At 45.3% G+C, this 19,223-nt stretch overlaps 7 protein-coding genes across 7 annotated transcripts; 4 read left to right on the forward strand and 3 right to left on the reverse strand.

The window, feature by feature from the left end:
* Positions 1 to 379: 379 nt before the first annotated feature.
* ABOM_010734 (small ubiquitin-related modifier domain-containing protein) lies at positions 380 to 1,522 on the forward strand (the record flags this gene model as incomplete). Its single annotated transcript, XM_022537862.1, has 1 exon — positions 380 to 1,522. The coding sequence occupies one exon, from the start codon at positions 380 to 382 to the stop codon at positions 1,520 to 1,522; it is 1,143 nt and encodes a 380-aa protein (XP_022384588.1).
* A 1,464-nt stretch (positions 1,523 to 2,986) lies between these two features.
* set1 (histone methyltransferase SET1) lies at positions 2,987 to 6,740 on the reverse strand (the record flags this gene model as incomplete). The annotated part of the gene is made up of 2 exons (XM_022537863.1): positions 2,987 to 3,090; positions 3,155 to 6,740. The coding sequence occupies 2 exons, from the start codon at positions 6,738 to 6,740 to the stop codon at positions 2,987 to 2,989; spliced, it is 3,690 nt and encodes a 1,229-aa protein (XP_022384589.1).
* Positions 6,741 to 10,254: 3,514 nt separating this feature from the next.
* Positions 10,255 to 12,628, forward strand: gfa1 (glutamine--fructose-6-phosphate transaminase (isomerizing) GFA1; the record flags this gene model as incomplete). The annotated part of the gene is made up of 6 exons (XM_022537864.1): positions 10,255 to 10,259; positions 10,317 to 10,387; positions 10,444 to 10,675; positions 10,749 to 12,139; positions 12,190 to 12,351; positions 12,408 to 12,628. The coding sequence occupies 6 exons, from the start codon at positions 10,255 to 10,257 to the stop codon at positions 12,626 to 12,628; spliced, it is 2,082 nt and encodes a 693-aa protein (XP_022384590.1).
* Positions 12,629 to 14,062: 1,434 nt separating this feature from the next.
* ABOM_010737 (lumazine synthase RIB4) lies at positions 14,063 to 14,826 on the forward strand (the record flags this gene model as incomplete). Its single annotated transcript, XM_022537865.1, has 3 exons — positions 14,063 to 14,105; positions 14,166 to 14,331; positions 14,409 to 14,826. 3 exons carry the CDS (start codon positions 14,063 to 14,065, stop codon positions 14,824 to 14,826), a joined length of 627 nt encoding a protein of 208 aa, XP_022384591.1.
* Positions 14,827 to 15,031: 205 nt separating this feature from the next.
* ABOM_010738 (proteasome core particle subunit alpha 7) lies at positions 15,032 to 16,199 on the reverse strand (the record flags this gene model as incomplete). Its single annotated transcript, XM_022537866.1, has 4 exons — positions 15,032 to 15,373; positions 15,426 to 15,752; positions 15,845 to 16,003; positions 16,071 to 16,199. The coding sequence occupies 4 exons, from the start codon at positions 16,197 to 16,199 to the stop codon at positions 15,032 to 15,034; spliced, it is 957 nt and encodes a 318-aa protein (XP_022384586.1).
* Positions 16,200 to 17,181: 982 nt separating this feature from the next.
* ABOM_010739 (uncharacterized protein) lies at positions 17,182 to 17,820 on the forward strand (the record flags this gene model as incomplete). Its single annotated transcript, XM_022537867.1, has 1 exon — positions 17,182 to 17,820. One exon carries the CDS (start codon positions 17,182 to 17,184, stop codon positions 17,818 to 17,820), a length of 639 nt encoding a protein of 212 aa, XP_022384587.1.
* Positions 17,821 to 18,646: 826 nt separating this feature from the next.
* ABOM_010740 (mating alpha-pheromone PpgA) lies at positions 18,647 to 18,958 on the reverse strand (the record flags this gene model as incomplete). Its single annotated transcript, XM_022537868.1, has 1 exon — positions 18,647 to 18,958. One exon carries the CDS (start codon positions 18,956 to 18,958, stop codon positions 18,647 to 18,649), a length of 312 nt encoding a protein of 103 aa, XP_022384571.1.
* Positions 18,959 to 19,223: the final 265 nt, after the last annotated feature.

Below are 19,223 nucleotides of genomic sequence, written 5' to 3' on the forward strand. Positions count from 1 at the left end.
CAGCCTCCAGACGGAGTGGTATAAAGTTGGAAACTATTGTGGATACTGGACTGAACTACTGTGTACTATGTAGGTTGTAGGTAGGAGCTTAGATGGTCCCGCCCAACCAACACGTCATTGAGACTTCTTCACATTACAGTCCACCATCATACTCCCCTAATACCTCAAGACAGGCGCTCCGTCCAAAGGGTGCCTTTCGCAGTGCAAAATTGACCGCCTAAGATATCAGGCACCCAGATATATCTTCGCCTTGACATTCTTTTAGCTGGCGGAATCCTGTTAATTGAAAGAATACGCGATATATCTTTCCGGTACCTGCCTGAAGCTCATGCGGTCATTTTTTAAGAGGCCTTCGTGGGCAACAAGGGGAGATGATGATATGGACTCTGAATTCTACCGTCGTGCTGGCCAAACGTACGCAGACATTATCGCTGCAAGTAAGGTAGCTCGAGATAGTCCACTAGGTAGTCCTTGCAGTTCTACTACAGAGGACGGTAAGGTTTGTAAGCGTCGACACATCTCACAGGCGCCGTTGTCAAGAGAACCCGCACCCCGAGTTCTTCCTGATGACGACCAAGAGAGAGGCGATATACAAGTCATACCTCCACGCAGCGTTGACTTCTGGAAGACTTCGCCATACATAAGTGATCGTAACGACTACCGGACGCCGGTGCAATTGCCAACAGACAAAGCTAGCGCTGCTGACTCGGAGGTTGATTCCTCTAACACTGGAGATATTCGGCGAACTCACGGTTGGCCCTACCCAAGTACCAATGCAGAAATAACCGAGACGGAAAAGGCAGTCGACAAGATCCCTGTTTCTTGTGATGCTCGAAATAACCAGCGAAAAGTTGGAGTCCATACAGATCAGCACCCTGATTCTATGGATTATGATACGGTTGTTCAGATTCTTATCACCTCCGAAATTGAAAGCACGAAGCCGCTGATAGTCCACCGAAAAATGTCACAGTCGCTGCGAGATGTTCGTCTTGCATGGTGTAACCGCCAAAGTATACCGAAAGAGATGCAGTCCTCCATACTCCTGACTTGGAAGGGCAGAAGGTTATTTGATGTCACAACATGCAGGAGCTTGGGGATTGGCGTGCCAAAAGGGTTTGCTGACAGCTCAGTACATGGCGATCATATTCAGCATGGCAGCAAAGAAGACATCCGTATCCACATGGAGGCTGTTATCGAAGACAATGTAATGACAATGGATGACTGGAAAGCCTCGCATAAAAGTTACTCTGCATCTTCCCAAGAGTCTACAGCTGTAGATAGCAGCAGCGGGCTTCTATCAACAAGGGTCGTTTTGAAATGCCCAAGAGCTGGCGACTTGGAATTGAATGTTAGTCCAAGAATGCAAGTCTCGCGACTTGTCACTATCTTTCGTGATGCAAAAAGTTTACCGGAAAACCAGGAAGTATACCTAGTGTTTGATGGTGATCGGTTAGATCCCAGTTCTCGTCTGTTGATGTATGACATGGCAGATGGTGACCTCGTGGATGTCGTGATCAAATGAAATGTGGAGTTTAGCGGACACCCTTTCCTCTTCGTCTACTCATCGAAGGGAACAAGGCTTATTCCATTGGGAGGTCAACAGACCGTTTTTTTACCGATGCAATAATGAATACGATTAAGTCTTATTGGCTTCAGGCTGGGTCATACTAAATGCATTATTTTCGATAGCTGATATGAGACGAGGAGATATATTCTATATCATGAAATATATCCATTACATGAAGCCTTAGTAAATATACACATCGTGGATGGCCAGAAATTGACTGTGTACTCTGGTTGCGAGTTTACTTTACGCGTGAAAGTACTGTTTAAGTTGGATTTTTTTTCCCCAGTAGATTTCTGTCCTCTTCCGCTATGAGATAATTTGCCCCAAGCAATATCCTCTACTGTCTCTGCTCTTACATGCTCCATTCGCAACCGAACATCACACCACCATACCTATAAGAGCCTTAATGAAGTTGATTACTGCCAATTTTTTGACATGTGCCGTCAAAGGGTGCAAGGCATCACCGGCGTCATTCCCACTTCATTTTAGGGATGCGGAGCTTGAGCTGCAGGAGCTTGATTTTCAACCCGAGTTTATTCGTAACATTGTCCCTCGAATTGATTGGCATGCATTACAGACAATGGCAAATGAGGTAAGTACAATGTACACACTGCTATGCGATGTGTTCAGATAAGGATAGCGCTCACTCATTACAAGCTTGGGTTCCCCAAAATCCTGGATAAGAAGCCGGAGGGCGATGAGCTCAGGGATGAACAAATATTAAGGCAGCTTCATCGATTATTATTGGAAACCCAAATTATTGAGGGAAAATTGACTTGTGGGAATTGCGGCCATGAATACTTGATCAAAGAGGGGATTGCAAACTTCCTTTTACCAAGTCATTTGGGTCTGTGGCTTCGCTGTCTTTCTATCACCCTACAATTTCTGACTTGTTTTAGTTTAAATTTTCTGCATATGCTGTTCCATTAAGCGCGGCGAGCTGAGTGTCAGGTCACAATAGCCTGGGAGGGCTTCAAGGCTGTTCCCTGCCTTGCCTCATTAGTACATCAGGTTTTATACCGCAAATCGTTTCATTCTACATGTTACAAACCCCGCCAGCGTCTTTTGTGCTTGCCCGGACCGCATATATCATAAAGAAGTTTATGTGACGAAAAGCCGAGTGATGAAAGCTATATGGTACATGCTTGTTGCAGTTGATTCAGAAATAATATGAAATACAAGGCGTTGCCGTGATGGGAACCGCAGACAACAATGGAAACAAGAAAGCAGAAAATTACACATTGGCCAGTTTCATGTGAACAGCTGCTAACCCAAGCCTCTGCCAAGACGCCATAATACCAATGCTGCATCAGTCAAACAAGTCCGGATATTATGCTATGTTGAGCGAAGAAATGAAAAATAAAGAGGGGCAACAGCGGTAGGCAGACGAACTGAGAAACCTCCTACGCTGAGAGCATCTCAGTTAAGGAAACCTTTGCACCCGGTTGAGCCACAAAGGCATGGGATTCTATCATCGCTATCCCACTCTCTTTCGAATTTGTAGTCATACGTCAGCTCCTCATCTGCAGAGAATATACGTTAACTTATGCACCCGTCGGACTATTAATATGCTTCTGCCAAACTCACCTCTCTCGATGTCTCTCAAAGCATATATAACAATACGCTTGCTACCATCGACTTTAATGATCTTGGCAGTGCAATTCGGTGTACAGCTGTGGTTGATAAACCTAGCAATGCCACCTCTCTTTGTAGCATCTATAACTGTGTTCTCATCAATGCGGAAAAGGTAGCTGCTACCGATTCCACTCTTTAAATACTGCCTCTCCCTCATATCTGCAACCTGCTGCCGCACCTTTTCACCTACATATTCAATGATCATGTCATTTGCTGATATATTTTCTTCGGCGTAGAGGCCCCAGTTATGGATAGCTGACCGAGCAAAGCGTACTGGCTTCTTTCGTTTCTTCAGCTGGTTAAAGCGAAGGACGTCGCCGTCTCCGGATTGAGTGGGAAGAGCCTGTTTCTGTGCATTGATGTCTGCAATCAATCGGCGGTTATTGACTCGTGTAGATCTGGATGTAGACTTAGATATGTTCTTTGCCGCAGCAACTCTTGCAGCCTCAACTGCAGCAGTATGCGGATCATTCTTTGCTCTGGCCTCGCGCTCTTCACGCGCCTTCTGGACTTTGATACGATGTGGCAGGTACTTTGACTTCTCCGACTCCAATATTTTCTTCCTTCCTTCAGTTCGAGCAGCACCTGTTGTATTGGGTACGTAATAACCTGTGATGCCAGTCTCTTTGCACACGGGACCCACATCTCCGGGATGATTGAGGGCTTTGATTTCCTTCTGTCTCCATGCCCAAGCCGACAAGTTTCCAACATTGGATTCGGGATATCCAACAAGGATATCTCGAAGAAAGTGCAGATCCTCATCGTCTTTTATTAAATTCTGCCATCCGTCGAGATCCATGATTATTGCGTCGTCGTCATCGACAATGGGCCTAGGCTCATCATTCGACACTCGCCATTCCACCTCTGTTCTGGATTCTTCGCGCACTCTTGCACTATTGACATCGTCAAGGGGAGCTAGTATACCGTGTCGGTCTTTCTCTATCGTTGAGGACGCAATATCAATACTATTGAGGTCCAGATGGTTGGCTCCTCCCATCTCTTGCCGATTATCATGACTCTCTTCTGGCAGGATACTAAGAGCAGCTTCTGGCCCTTTGAGATTTATGTCCACGGGTATAGGGGTTGTGATGATTTGGGCGCCTTCGACTTCGGTTGCTGTAACAGGATCAATGCCAAAAAGTTCGTCATCTTCCTTTTGTCTTTTGCGCGCCTCGAGTTCTTCACTAGCTCTTTTCCGCTTTCGCGACGCTGGAGAAATTCCGTGGCTTTCAAGCTGTGAACTTTCGCCTACTGATTGATTGTCCTTCAAAATCTCTTCGGGCTCTTGACTTTGACATGAACCAGCCAGTTTTACAAGTGGAATTCCCAAAGCCTCAGAAACAAAGCCGTCGTCATCATCAGACTCTGAAGTACCCGAGCTCATCCGACTTGGTGGCCGACTGTCTTGCTCATCCGTATCTTTTGGTGTTCGTTGCTCATCATCTGAGTCGTCAACGTCATGCAACTGTTGCAGTCGGTGATACAGTGGTCGGACTTCTCTTCTCCGCAGCGGCTGCTTGCGCCTTTCGTCCAAGAAAGCAGTATCTGTCCGACCAAGATGACGAGCCTTCCGAATACGCGGAAGTGCAAGAATATTTGGTGTAGATCCACTGAAAGGACGCCTTGTGTCTGATAACCCTGTCCGCGAGTCTGGTGTCCCGAATGAATTATCAATTCGAAACATGGGTCTTGTGATCCCTTCCGGGTCAGCGATACCTAGCGTTTTCCTTTTCAGAGCATGCCGGTCCGGGTCGAGGTAGTCATATAAGGCTGGTGCAGCAATGCGTGACTTCACATCCTCAAGAAGTTTATCTTTCAGGTCCCGGATTATGATGGTTAATACTTCTTGGCAGGGATCAAGGTCAACCGCACGCTGCTTTTTCTCTTCTTCGATATCAAGACCCACTTCTCTTTCCAATCTTTCTCTTTCTGCTCGCTCGCGTTGTTCTGCTCGACATCGCTCAGGACTTGGACTGCGCTCATAGCTGGGATTGCCATAAGGCTGGCTTTCCATATTCATGATATAGGTGAACAGAGGCTTCATGTGGCACATTTTGTAGCAGCGCTCAGTTTCTTCCTCGCCGCGCCTAGAGTTCTCAAATATAATATAGTACCCGGTCTTGTCGCAACGAATGTCTTTCCAGTTAAACAGCTTGAGCCTTTTCTTAAGGTGTGGAACGGTTGTACTAAGGACTGGTACGTAGCAATGAGCAATGAAGATATACGGATCCCTTTTGATCTGACTCAAAATGGGCACTTCCTCAACCAAGGACGGCATGACGGGTTTAAGAAAATTTGCCCTCGGTCCTTCAGGAATCACAACCATAGGGCGAACAGAGGATTTTCCTGAAGGACCTTTCGGCGCCGTCGGAGGGGGCTCATTTTTCTTTATTTCCGAATCTGATTTCGCCTCTTCTGTAGATAGAAGATTGCTTTTCTGTCCCATCCTCTGGGACTCAATTGCCCTAGCCACAAATCTGTCTGAAACAACCCCATCGCGATCCAAGTCAACCCTGATCCTTCGCGTCCCAATGCGCTGCTCTTTTCTGCATTCGTAGAACGCTCGCCTAGCTGCGCTTGCTGCAAGGACAGGACCACCACCCCGAAATGAAGCGTTGTCTTTGTACTTTACTGAGCATATTCCAAGAAACCTGCCAGTAATCGGATCCGTGCGGTTATTTATCTCGGCAATATCTCCGAAACTCGAGAACAAGGCGCTGATCGGCGCGATGGGGGTTAGAGGGTCGAAACCAGTGATGACTATCTGCGCAGGAGGCCCGGGCCCTATTGTCGTTGAAGCATCATAAGGCCAATGCTTTAAAGGATAGGGCGCTGGTCGATATTTCCTCTTCTGCTTGCAACCGGCACCTCGCATGTAATTTGGAATTCCCAGGCGAGGGTCTGGGGGGCAATTGTCTTGTTCGCTCAAAATAATTTCAACATAACGGGGTTTCCTTCGCTTCTCCTTCGAAGATGATCGTTTTTCGGAGTCAGGGTCATAGACCAGCTTGTAACCTCTGATGCTTCCTGTGCGACGGCCTTGAGACTGTGGTGTTGGTGGGGTGTGCAGAGGGGTTATTCCACTCTTAGGATCGATAGTAGCATTTGTAATAACCTCTTCTGCTATTTTATTCCGGGGTGAGTTTGCTTTATGAACGGGCGATGACTCTGCATTGGTAAGAGGAGTTAGGGTGTCAAGACGTGCTTCATGCGAGCTCGCGCCATGCTGAGCAACAGATAAGCTAAAAGCCGGGCGATCTCCTGTTGTAGAGCTTGCAGAGCCTTCCACGGATGATTCAGGTGACGTTTTCTTTAAATCAGTAGAAGATATTTGTCCAGAATCCAACGATGCACCGCCATTAGACAAGTTGGGAATATTTTTTGTTTCCGTGGGGCACGTCGATGATTCATCGCTATGTTCACTATCAACTTGGGCCTTAGGTCGCGGTTGCTCCCTAGTTACTTTAAATCGTTTTTGCTGGAGGACAGACGGCGCAGTAGGGAAGAAGTCTGCAAAGCCTGCCGAGGAGCGCGACATACTGAGAGATGGCTACGAGCCAAAATCAGACCAGCTGCAATCAGAAGGCAGCATCCTTAACCGTTATATTCGGCTAGTGCGCAGTCATGAGACCAGGAATCTTCTCTGGCGTAAATCGTACAAAGTGGAACCAAATCCGGCAGAAGATCGGGTACGGACGAAAAAAAAAGGGTGGAAGGCGGTAGCTTATCGAAGGCAAAGGGAAGTGGTTGAATTGACGTGAGCACAAGGAATGTGAGACTTTGGGAAGTTCAAAATCGCAAAAGAGTCCATTAGATGGTGTTCTTGAATCGCCCTACCAACGCGGTAAAGAAACCAAAACGCGAAGAAACTCACGACTAAAGTTGGAGCGGTGGGGGAGGGGACTTCATTTGAGCCTCGCTGAAAAGGGTACAACCCACTGATAAGCAAAGGAATTATTGCATTATTCTGGGTTTGTGTATTTTTGAACATGGAAGGTGTGGTCCTTTATTCTGTCTTCTTTTATTTGCCCTTGGGAGTGAGGGGAAGAAAGTGTCGCCAAAGTCGCTTTTTAGATCCTGGAACCAGAGCACATGCTGCAGAGTTCATTCGCGCAACGTCAACATACACATAAAAGTGGTCGGCACTTGACTACAATAAACTTCAATTGTAGATATTTAATATCTTCAGCTTGATCTAAACAGCTCAGAGATATTCAAAATCGTATAATCAGATACTCACTGTTCTCAATCCATCTGTCCTTGTCCTTTTCTCTTTGGGGTATTCTTACTCCCTCTTCTAGTGTCCCAATTATTTCGAACGTAATTATGCCTATGATAGTGTTGAGGCTCTTGTCGATCCCAGATGATAATTTATTATTTAGAAGAAACCTGCCTGAATTCTTTGCAAGCATAAGAGATCAATCATGGACGACAACGTCACAGTAAATAGATATAATGGACACCAGCTTTTAGCTACATGCAGCGGACATTCTACCGTACATACGAACATTCTCAGTATTAAGGCCAAGTAGTTTATTGGAGAAGCTTCTCATCAAGGGCTCCATTCATCGTCAGCGAATGCCACACCCCGATGGCCACATACTCTCAGCAGGCAATTTCAGCAAACTCATACTTATCGCGATGTCTCGATGTAGGATTGGTAGTCTGACAATAAGCAGTAGTAGAGGAAATCCAGTGGGTTTTGTATTTTCTGGTGGATTGAATTCTGAGAGATCATTCTTGTTAGGTAGCAAGATCATTATCGGACATAACTACAGTTCTACAGGACTACCGGACTTGTCATGCACAGCTCTGAACATATAAATATAAAAACAAACCACCGAGTGCATGATCGTCGCAAGCCCCACCCACCAAAACACATAGCATTCCAAGATAGGGGAAAATTTTTGGCGTAACCCAGAGATAGATGCTAGTATTTGTCGTGTATCCGAATAGTTGGCCAGTGTGTGTTTTCATTATACAGTACGGAGTACTCTGTATATAACTGTCATTTATAGAGAGAACAATAATATGTGTTAATAGATAGTGATCGCTGTTGAGTATCTACTGTGCCAAGAATGGAAAAAGGCACTGAAATACCTTCCTTGGAATGGAATAAACGTAGCATTGTTATAGGTATATATTTTGCGCTTGACCTGCCTGATTGCAACCTGCTAACATTCCATATATAAGAATGCAAATACAAGTCAAGTATTTCGAGTCCCAGGTGCACATGAAAGAGATCATCACCTAAATACTAGAGTGGCCACACAAAGAAACTAACTGCCCGGCTGGTATCCGGTGAGATTGTACCAATTTCCCTCCTAATGATAATGCTCTGCACCTTCAGGGATATTACTGAGACTAATAAAGTGATCTGAGTATCTATTTACCCAAAATAGTACATAATGCATATATACCCACTTCTCGTGTAATGTGCTGTATGTACCTTTTAAGGAAATAGTCCCTTTCAATCTACGGAATAAGTATAGAGAGGGCATGTTCAAACTAGTTCGTATTCCGTAAGGTCCAGACTATACTTTGAGAACTCGGGTACATATTTTACAGCCCTAAAATGATAGCAAGAGTTCACGGAGAGGAAGATGACCAAGCCTCGATAACAATGTATAAAAATAGTAACTTCAAAAACCAAAACCCTGGGACATCATAAAAATAAACCTAGTAGTACTACTGTATGCTTCGCCCCTGGTACACCGTGCGGAGTATATGGATATTGGAACTAGATATTGCCCCCCTTTTTTATTTATTTATTTAATTTTTTTTTTTTTTTTACAAAAAAATTTTTAAAAAATTTGTTGCCACCTAAGAAGTATCAAGGGAACTAATTAACTATCTAGTGAGAGGACTGGAACTCTTTTAAGTATAATTTGTTGGTGAATTGAGTCACCCCTTCTCCCTTCCATCCCTCCGCCCCTGAGAGGTGAGTAATAGTAGTGACTACTAGTAGTTGTCGTCAAAAACTCATTATTAAGAGCATAAGGAAAGAGGCCTCTAATATTAATTGATACAAGAGGATAGGGGTATTATTCTTCTGGTTGTCACAGATTTGATAATGGGAAGAACCAGCAGATGAACGTGGCAACAGCGGTTGTCGGTACCAGACCAGGCCTTTATTGGATACCGGAGGAGTACTCCAGGCTCGGTTGCCCTCTTTCATGTTTCATTCCCACCCCTTTTACAAATACAGCATACATGATATCACTGATGATATACATACGCTGGAACGTACTCGCCATAAATTAATCAATGTAAACAGCTTCTGGCTTTGATCTATGAGTGAGGGGTCTCAAACTGTACCGAACCTAATCTTACTCAACTAGTACGTCAGGTTTGAGGGTACCGAGGGGGGCTAAATAGCCCTTTTGTTTTTTCATTTCTTTTTCCGATGGAAATTTGTGTATTCATAAGTAATACAGAGTAGATAAAAGTTGTTCTATGTATTACAATACGAACAAAATCCGTGGAGGGAAGAATAAATGCTAGGTACCTAATAGTCGAGATGTTATTTTTGATCTGCTAGTGGAGCCAGTGACCTGTTTAATTTTTAGTAGGTAAACTTAGCAACATGTCCATGCCATGGAAGGTCTCCAGCCGAGAGTCACGAGTGAAACATACCAGTAGGTTTGTTGAACTGTGTAAGGTGCAGAAAAGGCACATTATTGGCCAGCTCCATGTTGAATGAATGGCTGCGCCCTGGAGCCGGTCCATAGCAGCTTCCTTGGTCTCTGTGTGGGCCGATCTCACAACATAAAACATAGCTCATCCCCCTCCTTCCAACAGATTGTCGATCTACTCAATCTCCCCTTTACTATCAACTTATTTGCCTCCTTCCCTCTCTTCTCACTCGCCACACCGCCCTTAAGGACTATCTATTCTTTTCCAGAGTACACTTTGAAACCCCACTACCGTTTACGTGACTTGCTTTCAGTATTCTGGAGGCAGTGTTTGTTATCGAAATACCAAAAATATAGACACCCCCTTCTGCACCTTTTCACTTTTTAGCTCGCTTTCTCTTTTAACATTCTTTAACCATGTGGTACATTCCCTAAGACCCAGGCCAACTGAACTTTTGCTGTAACTAAACAAACTTTAGCGGCATTTTCGGCTACATTAACTACCTCGTCGAGAGGGACCGCAAGTATATCCTTGACACTCTTCTCAACGGTTGGCACTTGTTCACTCTGGTATTGAGGTTGTTTGCGTCTTCTGACATGTTAAAGGACTCTCCCGCCTTGAATACCGAGGTTACGACTCCGCAGGTCTCGCCATAGATGGGGATAAGAAGAATGAAGTCTGTGCTTTCAAGGAAGTGGGAAAAGTTGCTAAGCTTAGGGAGCTCATTGATGAGTGCAAGCCCGACTTGACCAAGTCCTTTGAATCTCATGCTGGTATTTCTCACACGCGCTGGGCCACTCATGGGACGCCTTCCCGCTTGAACTGCCACCCACACAGGTGAGTCCGATGTTCCGTGGTCGAATCAACTCGACTAGGATCAAGGTTGTTTGTTAATGTTCCTGACATGCAGGTCCGATCTGAACTGGGAATTTTCAGTTGTCCACAATGGTATCATTACCAATTACAAAGAGCTCAAGGCTTTGTTGGAGAGCAAAGGGTTCCGCTTCGAGACGGACACAGACACCGAATGTATTGCAAAGCTCACGAAATATCTTTATGATCAACAGCCCGATATCGAATTTACAGTCTTGGCTAAGGCTGTTGTTAAGGAACTTGAGGGCGCGTTTGGGCTTCTCATCAAATCCGTACATTATCCCCACGAGGTCATTGCGGCTCGCAAAGGGTCCCCGCTTGTTATTGGCGTGAGAACATCGAAGAAAATGAAAGTGGATTTCGTGGACGTCGAATACTCAGAAGATGGAGCTCTTCCTGCGGAGCAGGCTTCCCAGAACGTGGCCATCAAGAAGTCTGCGACTGGCCTCCTCGCCCCACCTGACAAATCCCTTTTGCATAGGTCACAGTCTCGTGCTTTCCTTTCTGATGATGGCGTCCCCCAGCCTGCTGAGTTTTTCTTGTCTTCTGATCCATCTGCAATTGTCGAGCACACGAAGAAGGTCCTCTATCTTGAAGATGATGATATCGCTCATGTGCATGAAGGACAGTTGAACATTCATCGTCTCACCAAAGATGATGGTACTTCTAACGTTCGCGCTATTCAGACGATTGAACTCGAACTCCAGGAGATTATGAAGGGCAAGTTTGACCACTTCATGCAAAAGGAAATTTTTGAGCAACCCGAGTCTGTGATCAATACCATGAGAGGACGATTGGATGTTGCAAACAAGCAAGTTACACTTGGTGGCCTGCGGCAGTACATTTCCACTATCCGCCGCTGCAGAAGAATCATCTTTGTTGCCTGTGGAACTAGCTACCATTCATGTATGGCTGTGCGTGGAGTCTTCGAGGAGCTCACTGAGATTCCTATCTCTGTTGAACTTGCTTCCGACTTCCTAGATAGGCAGGCACCGGTATTCCGGGATGACACGTGTGTTTTCGTTTCTCAGTCTGGCGAGACCGCCGACTCTCTCATGGCCTTGCGCTACTGTCTTGAACGCGGAGCATTGACCGTTGGTATCGTTAATGTTGTAGGGTCCTCCATCTCACTTCTCACTCACTGCGGTGTGCACATCAACGCTGGACCCGAAATTGGTGTAGCTTCTACCAAGGCCTACACATCCCAGTTTGTTGCTATGGTCATGTTCGCTTTGTCTCTTAGTGAGGATAGGGCATCTAAGCAGAAGAGGCGTGAGGAGATTATGGAGGGCCTTTCTAAGGTCTCTGAGCAATTCAAACAGATCCTGAAGCTCAACGAGCCTATTAAGCAGCTGTGTGCAAACTTCAAGAATCAGAAGAGTTTGCTTCTGCTGGGCAGGGGTGGTCAATTCCCTACTGCTCTCGAAGGTTAGTGACTAATCATACGATATATTGTGCTTAGCTCATGCGTTATATAGGTGCGCTTAAAATCAAGGAGATCTCCTATCTTCATTGTGAGGCTGTTATGTCCGGCGAGTTGAAGCATGGTGTTCTTGCCCTTGTCGATGAGAACTTGCCCATCATCATGATTCTCACGAGGGATAACTTGTTCACAAAGTCGTTGAATGCTTATCAACAAGGTGAGTTGAAAACTAGCAAATAGCAAATGTGGTCATTTTGTCTAATACTTTGATAGTCATTGCTAGAGGTGGACGCCCTATTGTGATCTGTAATTCCGACGACCCGGAATTCTCTTCGGCTCAAACCGTGAAAATCGAAGTGCCGAAGACTGTCGATTGCCTGCAAGGTCTCCTGAATGTCATCCCCTTGCAGCTGATCGCTTACTGGTTGGCTGTGTCTGAGGGTCTTAATGTCGATTTCCCTCGTAACCTTGCCAAGTCAGTCACTGTTGAGTAAATTTTCGCTATTGGCACAGCGAAGTTTGGCCTATGGAAGATGCAGAGTCCTATGGAGCATCCTTGCTATCTTTCGAATGAGTTTCCCTCCCCCCCTCCCATTTTTTATTTCCATAATTGTCCGGTAGAATGCAATGTTGCAGGCAATGATATCTGTGGGATGTTTCAATGACTTGACTAGGATACTAGTGGGTCGAGCATGCTCCTAGTGCTACTCAATGTAGGGTAATATTCTATTCTTATTCCATATAGATTGATCTATATTGTCTCTAGTACAACGATCCGGGGTGCATAGCTATCAAATATTAACTACCTTGGTGATCGCCAATTACTACATACAGTTAACCATGACGACGGTGTAGTTGGAGTGAGGTATGGCGGGAGAATGAGTTAACCATCCACTCATAGAACGGGTATTAGATTTTCTTACCTAGCCTTTTACTCCGTATTTTTGATATAATTAGACGGCATAGATGGACACACCATTGAAGCTTATTACTCCGGAGTATATACAATAAATATGATGTTGAATCCTCATATCACTACTGAACTAAGAAGCGGTAGAAGCTGTAATACTGCCACAGTGGTCCTGTTCATCCCATTGACGTCTCACTTTATCTAGTGCAATACTATTCCATCTCAGCGTAAATTTGAGTGATCTAATGTCTTGCAAGTACTGTTTCTCCCAAAGTTAAGCTTATTAAGGTGGCAGTAGTAATTATACAGGCAATATTACTTTTTATAATAAGTATACAATACACAATACATAGAAAAAATACACCAAGACGTGCTTGTTTCAAAAGTCACTTGAGAAGGAAGGTTCAACATGACTAAAAGGCGGTAATGACGACCTGGCAGAAATTTGGACTAACATAACTGGAAAGCCGCTGGACCAGCTCTGTATTCCATATAATATAGCCTTATTTCAAACACCAATATCTCAGCCAATCTACTTAATAAGTACTTCAGATTTTATAGATAGTCTATTATATACCTGAAGAATAATCTTTAAAATTTATAGATTCTAATAATCCTTATTTACAAGGGTAAAATAAATTATAATATATTTTATTGTATTATTAGTATGTAGCGATAATTTATATTTCTTAATATCTTTTTCTGCTAATAGATAGATAGGGTGTAGATTATATATATATTAATAATATATTTAAGTTGTAGCCCGATATATTTAATAGTGGTTGAGATATTGATATTTGAAAATAGACAATTTTCCATGAGATATGGAGCTGACCCAGCGGCTTTCCGGTTACGTTAGTTCTCTGGAATACTGGTAATTACGTAATCACAACTCTCCCACCAGGTCCGCGGGGTATTCCCCCCATATGATGATTCGATAATCATCGCACAAAGGCCTATGTATGACTTGCAGCTTTCACAATTGACTGACCCCGTTTAACTGTGACAAATTTCAACTATGGAATCTTTGAAAGGACCAGGAGCTACTCTAGGCTTTGACGGTATGATAGAGACATAAGAGGGGAGGTTTTGGCTCATCGCTTGCTTATCTGTTTCTATAGGCTCGGGGCTCCGAATTGCAATTGTTCATGCGAGGTGGAATATGGGCATAATTGGTCCTCTTGTGGAAGGGGCAAGAAAGAGCCTTCTAGCAGCTGGTGTAGTTGAGGACCATATCACAACCCTGACTGTCCCTGGCAGCTATGAGTTACCATACGCCGCTCAGCGGTAAGTATAACTCTGTTTTTATGCCGCTATTTTACTACCAGGGCTTCATCCTGACGCCTGTCCTCTTTTCCTCCTAGGCTCTACGCAGCTTCTCAGCTACAAGCAGCCAAGAGCTCGTCCTCCGGTGAGGGGATCAGTGCCACGGATCTGCTCTCTTCCTCCACTGCAGACATTAGCAAAGCGTCTCCGCAATCCCCAGCATCTGCAACCTCTAGGCCGTTTGATGCCATTATAGCCATAGGCGTTCTTATCAAGGGAGAGACTATGCATTTTGAGTACATCGCAGATGCTGTCTCTCACGGATTGATGCGTGTTCAATTAGATTCGGGCGTGCCTGTCATTTTTGGGGTGCTCACCGTTTTGACTGAAGAACAGGGCTTGGAAAGGGCTGGGCTAGGGAAGAAGGGAATGCATAATCATGGAGAAGATTGGGGTAACGCTGCTGTGGAGTTTGGAGCAAGAAGAAGAGAATGGGCTGAAGGTAGAATTGCTTAGGTCTTTTTCGAAAACTTCCAGGGATTGATTATTAGGATCTGATGACACTTGTAAGTTAGGATTTTAGTAGCAGGCCCTCATGGTCAGAGGTATAGGACTTTATGTATGCGCAACATTATACTGGATTAACGACTTGATGGAAATGAAAAAAAAAAAAAAATATTATACTAGGATATTCTTAGATTCCGCCCTTGGTTTGCTCATTTTACTCCTCCATCCGCTCCCCTTGGTTAGTGCCATCCTTTGCTCCTTCCTCTTCCTCCTCATCTTCACCTTCTAGAGACCTCTTTGCCGCCTTTTCTGCTTCTTCAAGAAGCTGTTTGGGCACTTCTTCATGCCTGCCATGGGTTGGCCCGTCTAGTGAGCTAATCCAAGACATTTCTAACTCAAAATCTTTGTCCTTGCTATCCTCGTGCGCGACGTAAATGATTCGAGCTGCCTCTTTTACAGCATCAACCAAACTCAGGTTACCCGAACTTAGATCTAACTTCTCAAGTTCAGCCTTAGCAGCCTGCCTCCCCTTCCCGGTAGCGGCGCCATAGTAACCCTTGTAGTAGTCAGCGCAGTAGCTAGTTTGGGATTGTTGATGCCTGCCTTACCCAGTACAGCCCACTTGGCTCAATCATATATAAACCTGGGCCCCCAGCCCTAGCTCCATCAACCTTACCCCCAGAGCCTGACTTAGGCCCACTGCCGACTTGACCGTCAACGGCAAGCTCAGCTTCAGAATCCCAGCCGCCAACGATAGCGGTCACACCAAAAGGTCGTACACTGGAGTAGAGGGTATAAGCTTGTACGTAGCTGCCCAAACGATTTGACAGAGCCGATACTGGGATAGGGCCCTTGTATACGCTTCTCCACGAAGCAGCCTCGTCTCTAGCACGAGTGACAAAGTGTCGACCGTCTGGGACTAGACCGGCAGAAGCCTATTTATTTCGATCCACACATGTCAGTGAATAGGTCCAATGATCACGATATGGGTTATTCCCACACCAGTCGAAGTTGGGTCGTGACATACAATACCAACGTGTCGATCGACTGTTGCTATTCTCTTATTTGCACCTGGCTTCAGGAGCTTGCTAGTAATAATCTTCTCGACAGCTAGCACGACACCGTCCTTGCACCTTATACCAATGGCTGTTCCTCCATTTTCAACCGCTTTAGCTGCATATTCCACCTATCGATATAGCTGACTTAGCGACTTGTCAGAGTAAAACCATGGGAAATCTTAATCGATTAACTACCTGAAAGTTGCGGCCATCTGGCGAGAAGACAGAATTAGAAAGGTCGTATCCAGTACCGATGGACGTCTGTGTTATGATGATGTTAGTGTTTAGCAAACCTTCACGTAAATGGAAACAAAAACGAACCATGGTCTTTATTAGTTTTGTTTGTCACGAGATAAGGGAAATCACTGATTTATTTCTAGAGAGGAAAGCCAATAAGTATTGTGTGGAATGACAAACTGATAGAAAGAGCCACAGAGCGAGTGTAGTGTGAAGATGTTGGAAGCTCCAAATGATAAGCAAGACAGTAACTGCCCCAGTCTAAGAGGCGGTACGTATGTACGACCACCCAGTCTAACCAAGCTCCGCGTCACGGGGTTTCTGCCTGCTAACTAGTGGTATAATAAGTATCACGTGATGTAGACCACCTCTCGACATCACGTGACAGTACGGAGTATCAATGCCCCTCCATTTCCTTACTACTATATAAGTGGCTGTAGATCTGCTTGGACTTTCTATTGGTTTTAATCTGAATGTAAAGTGGCGCCAATGAAATCCCAGAACTTTGGTCAAGTCTCAACAGTCGCCAGGATCATTCGCTCCCTATAAGTGCCCAATCTGCCCGCATCTTTGGGCAGTAGCATCTCCCGCCTAAATGGCTTCACGCCGCCTCTCTTCAGCATGTTCAAGTGCTTATAATTGAACTTCTTAGTCCGTATGAATCTCTACTTCTTTGTAGTGCTTCTGTTGCATATACTGCCTATGAACCTTTAGTACTGTAGCAGTACCGGTGACAACTTCATATTCTATGCACTCATTTCCCTTCATCTTTTTATGACCCTGGATTTCCCAAACCATGTCTTTGTCTACATCGTATACCTGCTCATTTTGTGGGCAAGTGTCATACAACACCAGTGCACTTGCTGCTTTTGCCGATGGTTTTCATTGTAGTCAGGTAGATGTCTCTCTCTTGTTTTACCTGTTCGAGGGGAGGGAGTGTTCCTGACTAGCGGTCATACAGTGCGGTTTGCCAGCATCCGAAGGTAATCTACAAATTCAAGAAGACCTTGTGGCACTTTTCTCCAGGCAAATGCGTATGGATATACCAATACCGCCTGACAGTCAGGAGATGCCACCAGCCGCCCATCCTCCGGTCGCGTACAGTATCACCCAACATTATCATCACTCCTCGCATGTGGCCCGCTGCACATATCCAGCAGGATTACCGGAGCAGGATGAGTCCTTGGACCCTAACGTGACTCCAAGCCCAGTACATGAAATGCTGAGATTACAAAACATCAACCCATTATCCCTTACTCCCACACAGCTACAGTTATTTGAGAATGCAATGCCGGAGCAACGATCACGCTTAATCCAGATCTGGCAAATCTTCCCAGAGTCCAGAGATGCATCCACCGACCCAAGCATGGAGAGGGTGACTCAGTCGAGCTCCGAGCTGTGTGCATATTCTTCAGGTGGGGCAGCGATCAACGCACGGGGTTCAAACATATCAACTCATACGGGTTATATTGATTATTTGGATATGTGTGACTCAATGCACGATGGAGGTAACGATGACGATGAAAACCAGTATGCCGAGCCATATATGGTTTCCGGCTATGAGGTTCTTGCACAGAGAGACTATGAGGCATGTGCAGGTAAAATCGAGCCTGTGATGAATGAGCCGACGACGGGGTCACCGTATAAGTTGTCAAACGACCCTATCTATAGGGCTCAGGGTCATCGATGGTGGGAACAGATACGTTGAATGTCAGTACAGCACTTTGGAGGGGATGAATCGGTATGCGGGCTGTGATCTTGTACAACCTAAATGGCTTTCATAAATGCAAGCTTCTCGGAGTTGTGTTAGGTAGAAGGTTAGTCCATGTTTATTAGATCGCCAACTATTACTTAATCTGCAATATTATCATCGCGTGCTGTAAAGGAATCGATTATTTCTGGTGGGTATCGACCTACTACACACCAGGCGATGAGTAATACTGTATTAAATATGTGCCGGACGCTGGCCAGGTTTATAGTAGAAGTCGCAATGGGTAAGGACGAACTAGTACAGAGTCTATATGATAAAGTGGGGTGGGTTTGTGTAGCCGGTGTAGTTTTATTGGGTATATTTGGTCATAGGAACCAAACAAGGTGTACGAGAAACAGTTAACAGATATAACGGCAATAACTGATTGTTGTGACAGCTCATATATAGCTGCTGTAACATCCCACGGGCCCTTACTCTCACTTGTCTCCGTTTCTTGATTTCTCCTACTCCTCCTCTCCTCTTTTCTTTTCTTTTTCTTTTTTTCTCTCTTTTACCTTCCCTAGTCTCCCTCCCCCATTTAAGCGCCCTTGATTGAGAGCGCTTAAACGATGTAAGCATCAGAAAGGACGAAGTAACGATGGCCGTAAGTAGTTTATTGGAAAGAGTGACTCGGCCACAAGCCTGTAAACATATCTGCCACGCTCAAAGCTCTTGTCTCACATATCTGAAGAATGATACGGCTAGTCGGAGTGCTTACCTAGTTCAAACACCATCAGAATCTACGTGACGTTTGCAATTCAAAGACATGGGCTTACTGACCTTCCTAGTACTCCTCGAGATCTGCCATGGCATCTGCAAGGGCATCGGCGGAGCGTCTGGCTTCCTCAACAGCCTCAGCAGCCCGCTTAGCCTTGAGACATCCCTGACCAGGAAGGGCACACCACTTGGCCAAGGCTTCTGCATCAGGCATGGCCTCAGCAAGGGCCTCAGCAGAACGTCGAACGTCTCCACTGGCATCGGCGGCACGTTTCAGCATGTAGCAGCCCTGAGCAGGCAGTGCGCACCATTTTTGTAAAACTCCGGCCTGTGCACTGGTGGCTGCAAGAGCGGCAACGACGACAGAAATGAGCTTCATCTTTGATAACCAGAAGACTTTCTGACCAGGGGTTTGATAGGCGGTTTAGATTGAGTTGGTTGAAAGCAGAGTTGTGAGAATCGATATTCTTGATTATGATATGAGACGGGCAAGGATAGTGTCGATTATATAGGATAATGGAAGCTAGAAAGGCGAGAAACCTTACCGATCGAATTCATGGGGCCGCATGCTTGATGGAGAAGTTGCCCTATTCACATGTGGAAGAGGAAGCGCAAGACGAAAGACAAAGCAGCACAAGCCTGAA

The sequence above is a fragment of the Aspergillus bombycis genome (assembly GCF_001792695.1).
Source record: "Aspergillus bombycis strain NRRL26010 chromosome Unknown contig00128, whole genome shotgun sequence".
NCBI classification, from domain to species: Eukaryota; Fungi; Ascomycota; class Eurotiomycetes; order Eurotiales; family Aspergillaceae; genus Aspergillus; species Aspergillus bombycis.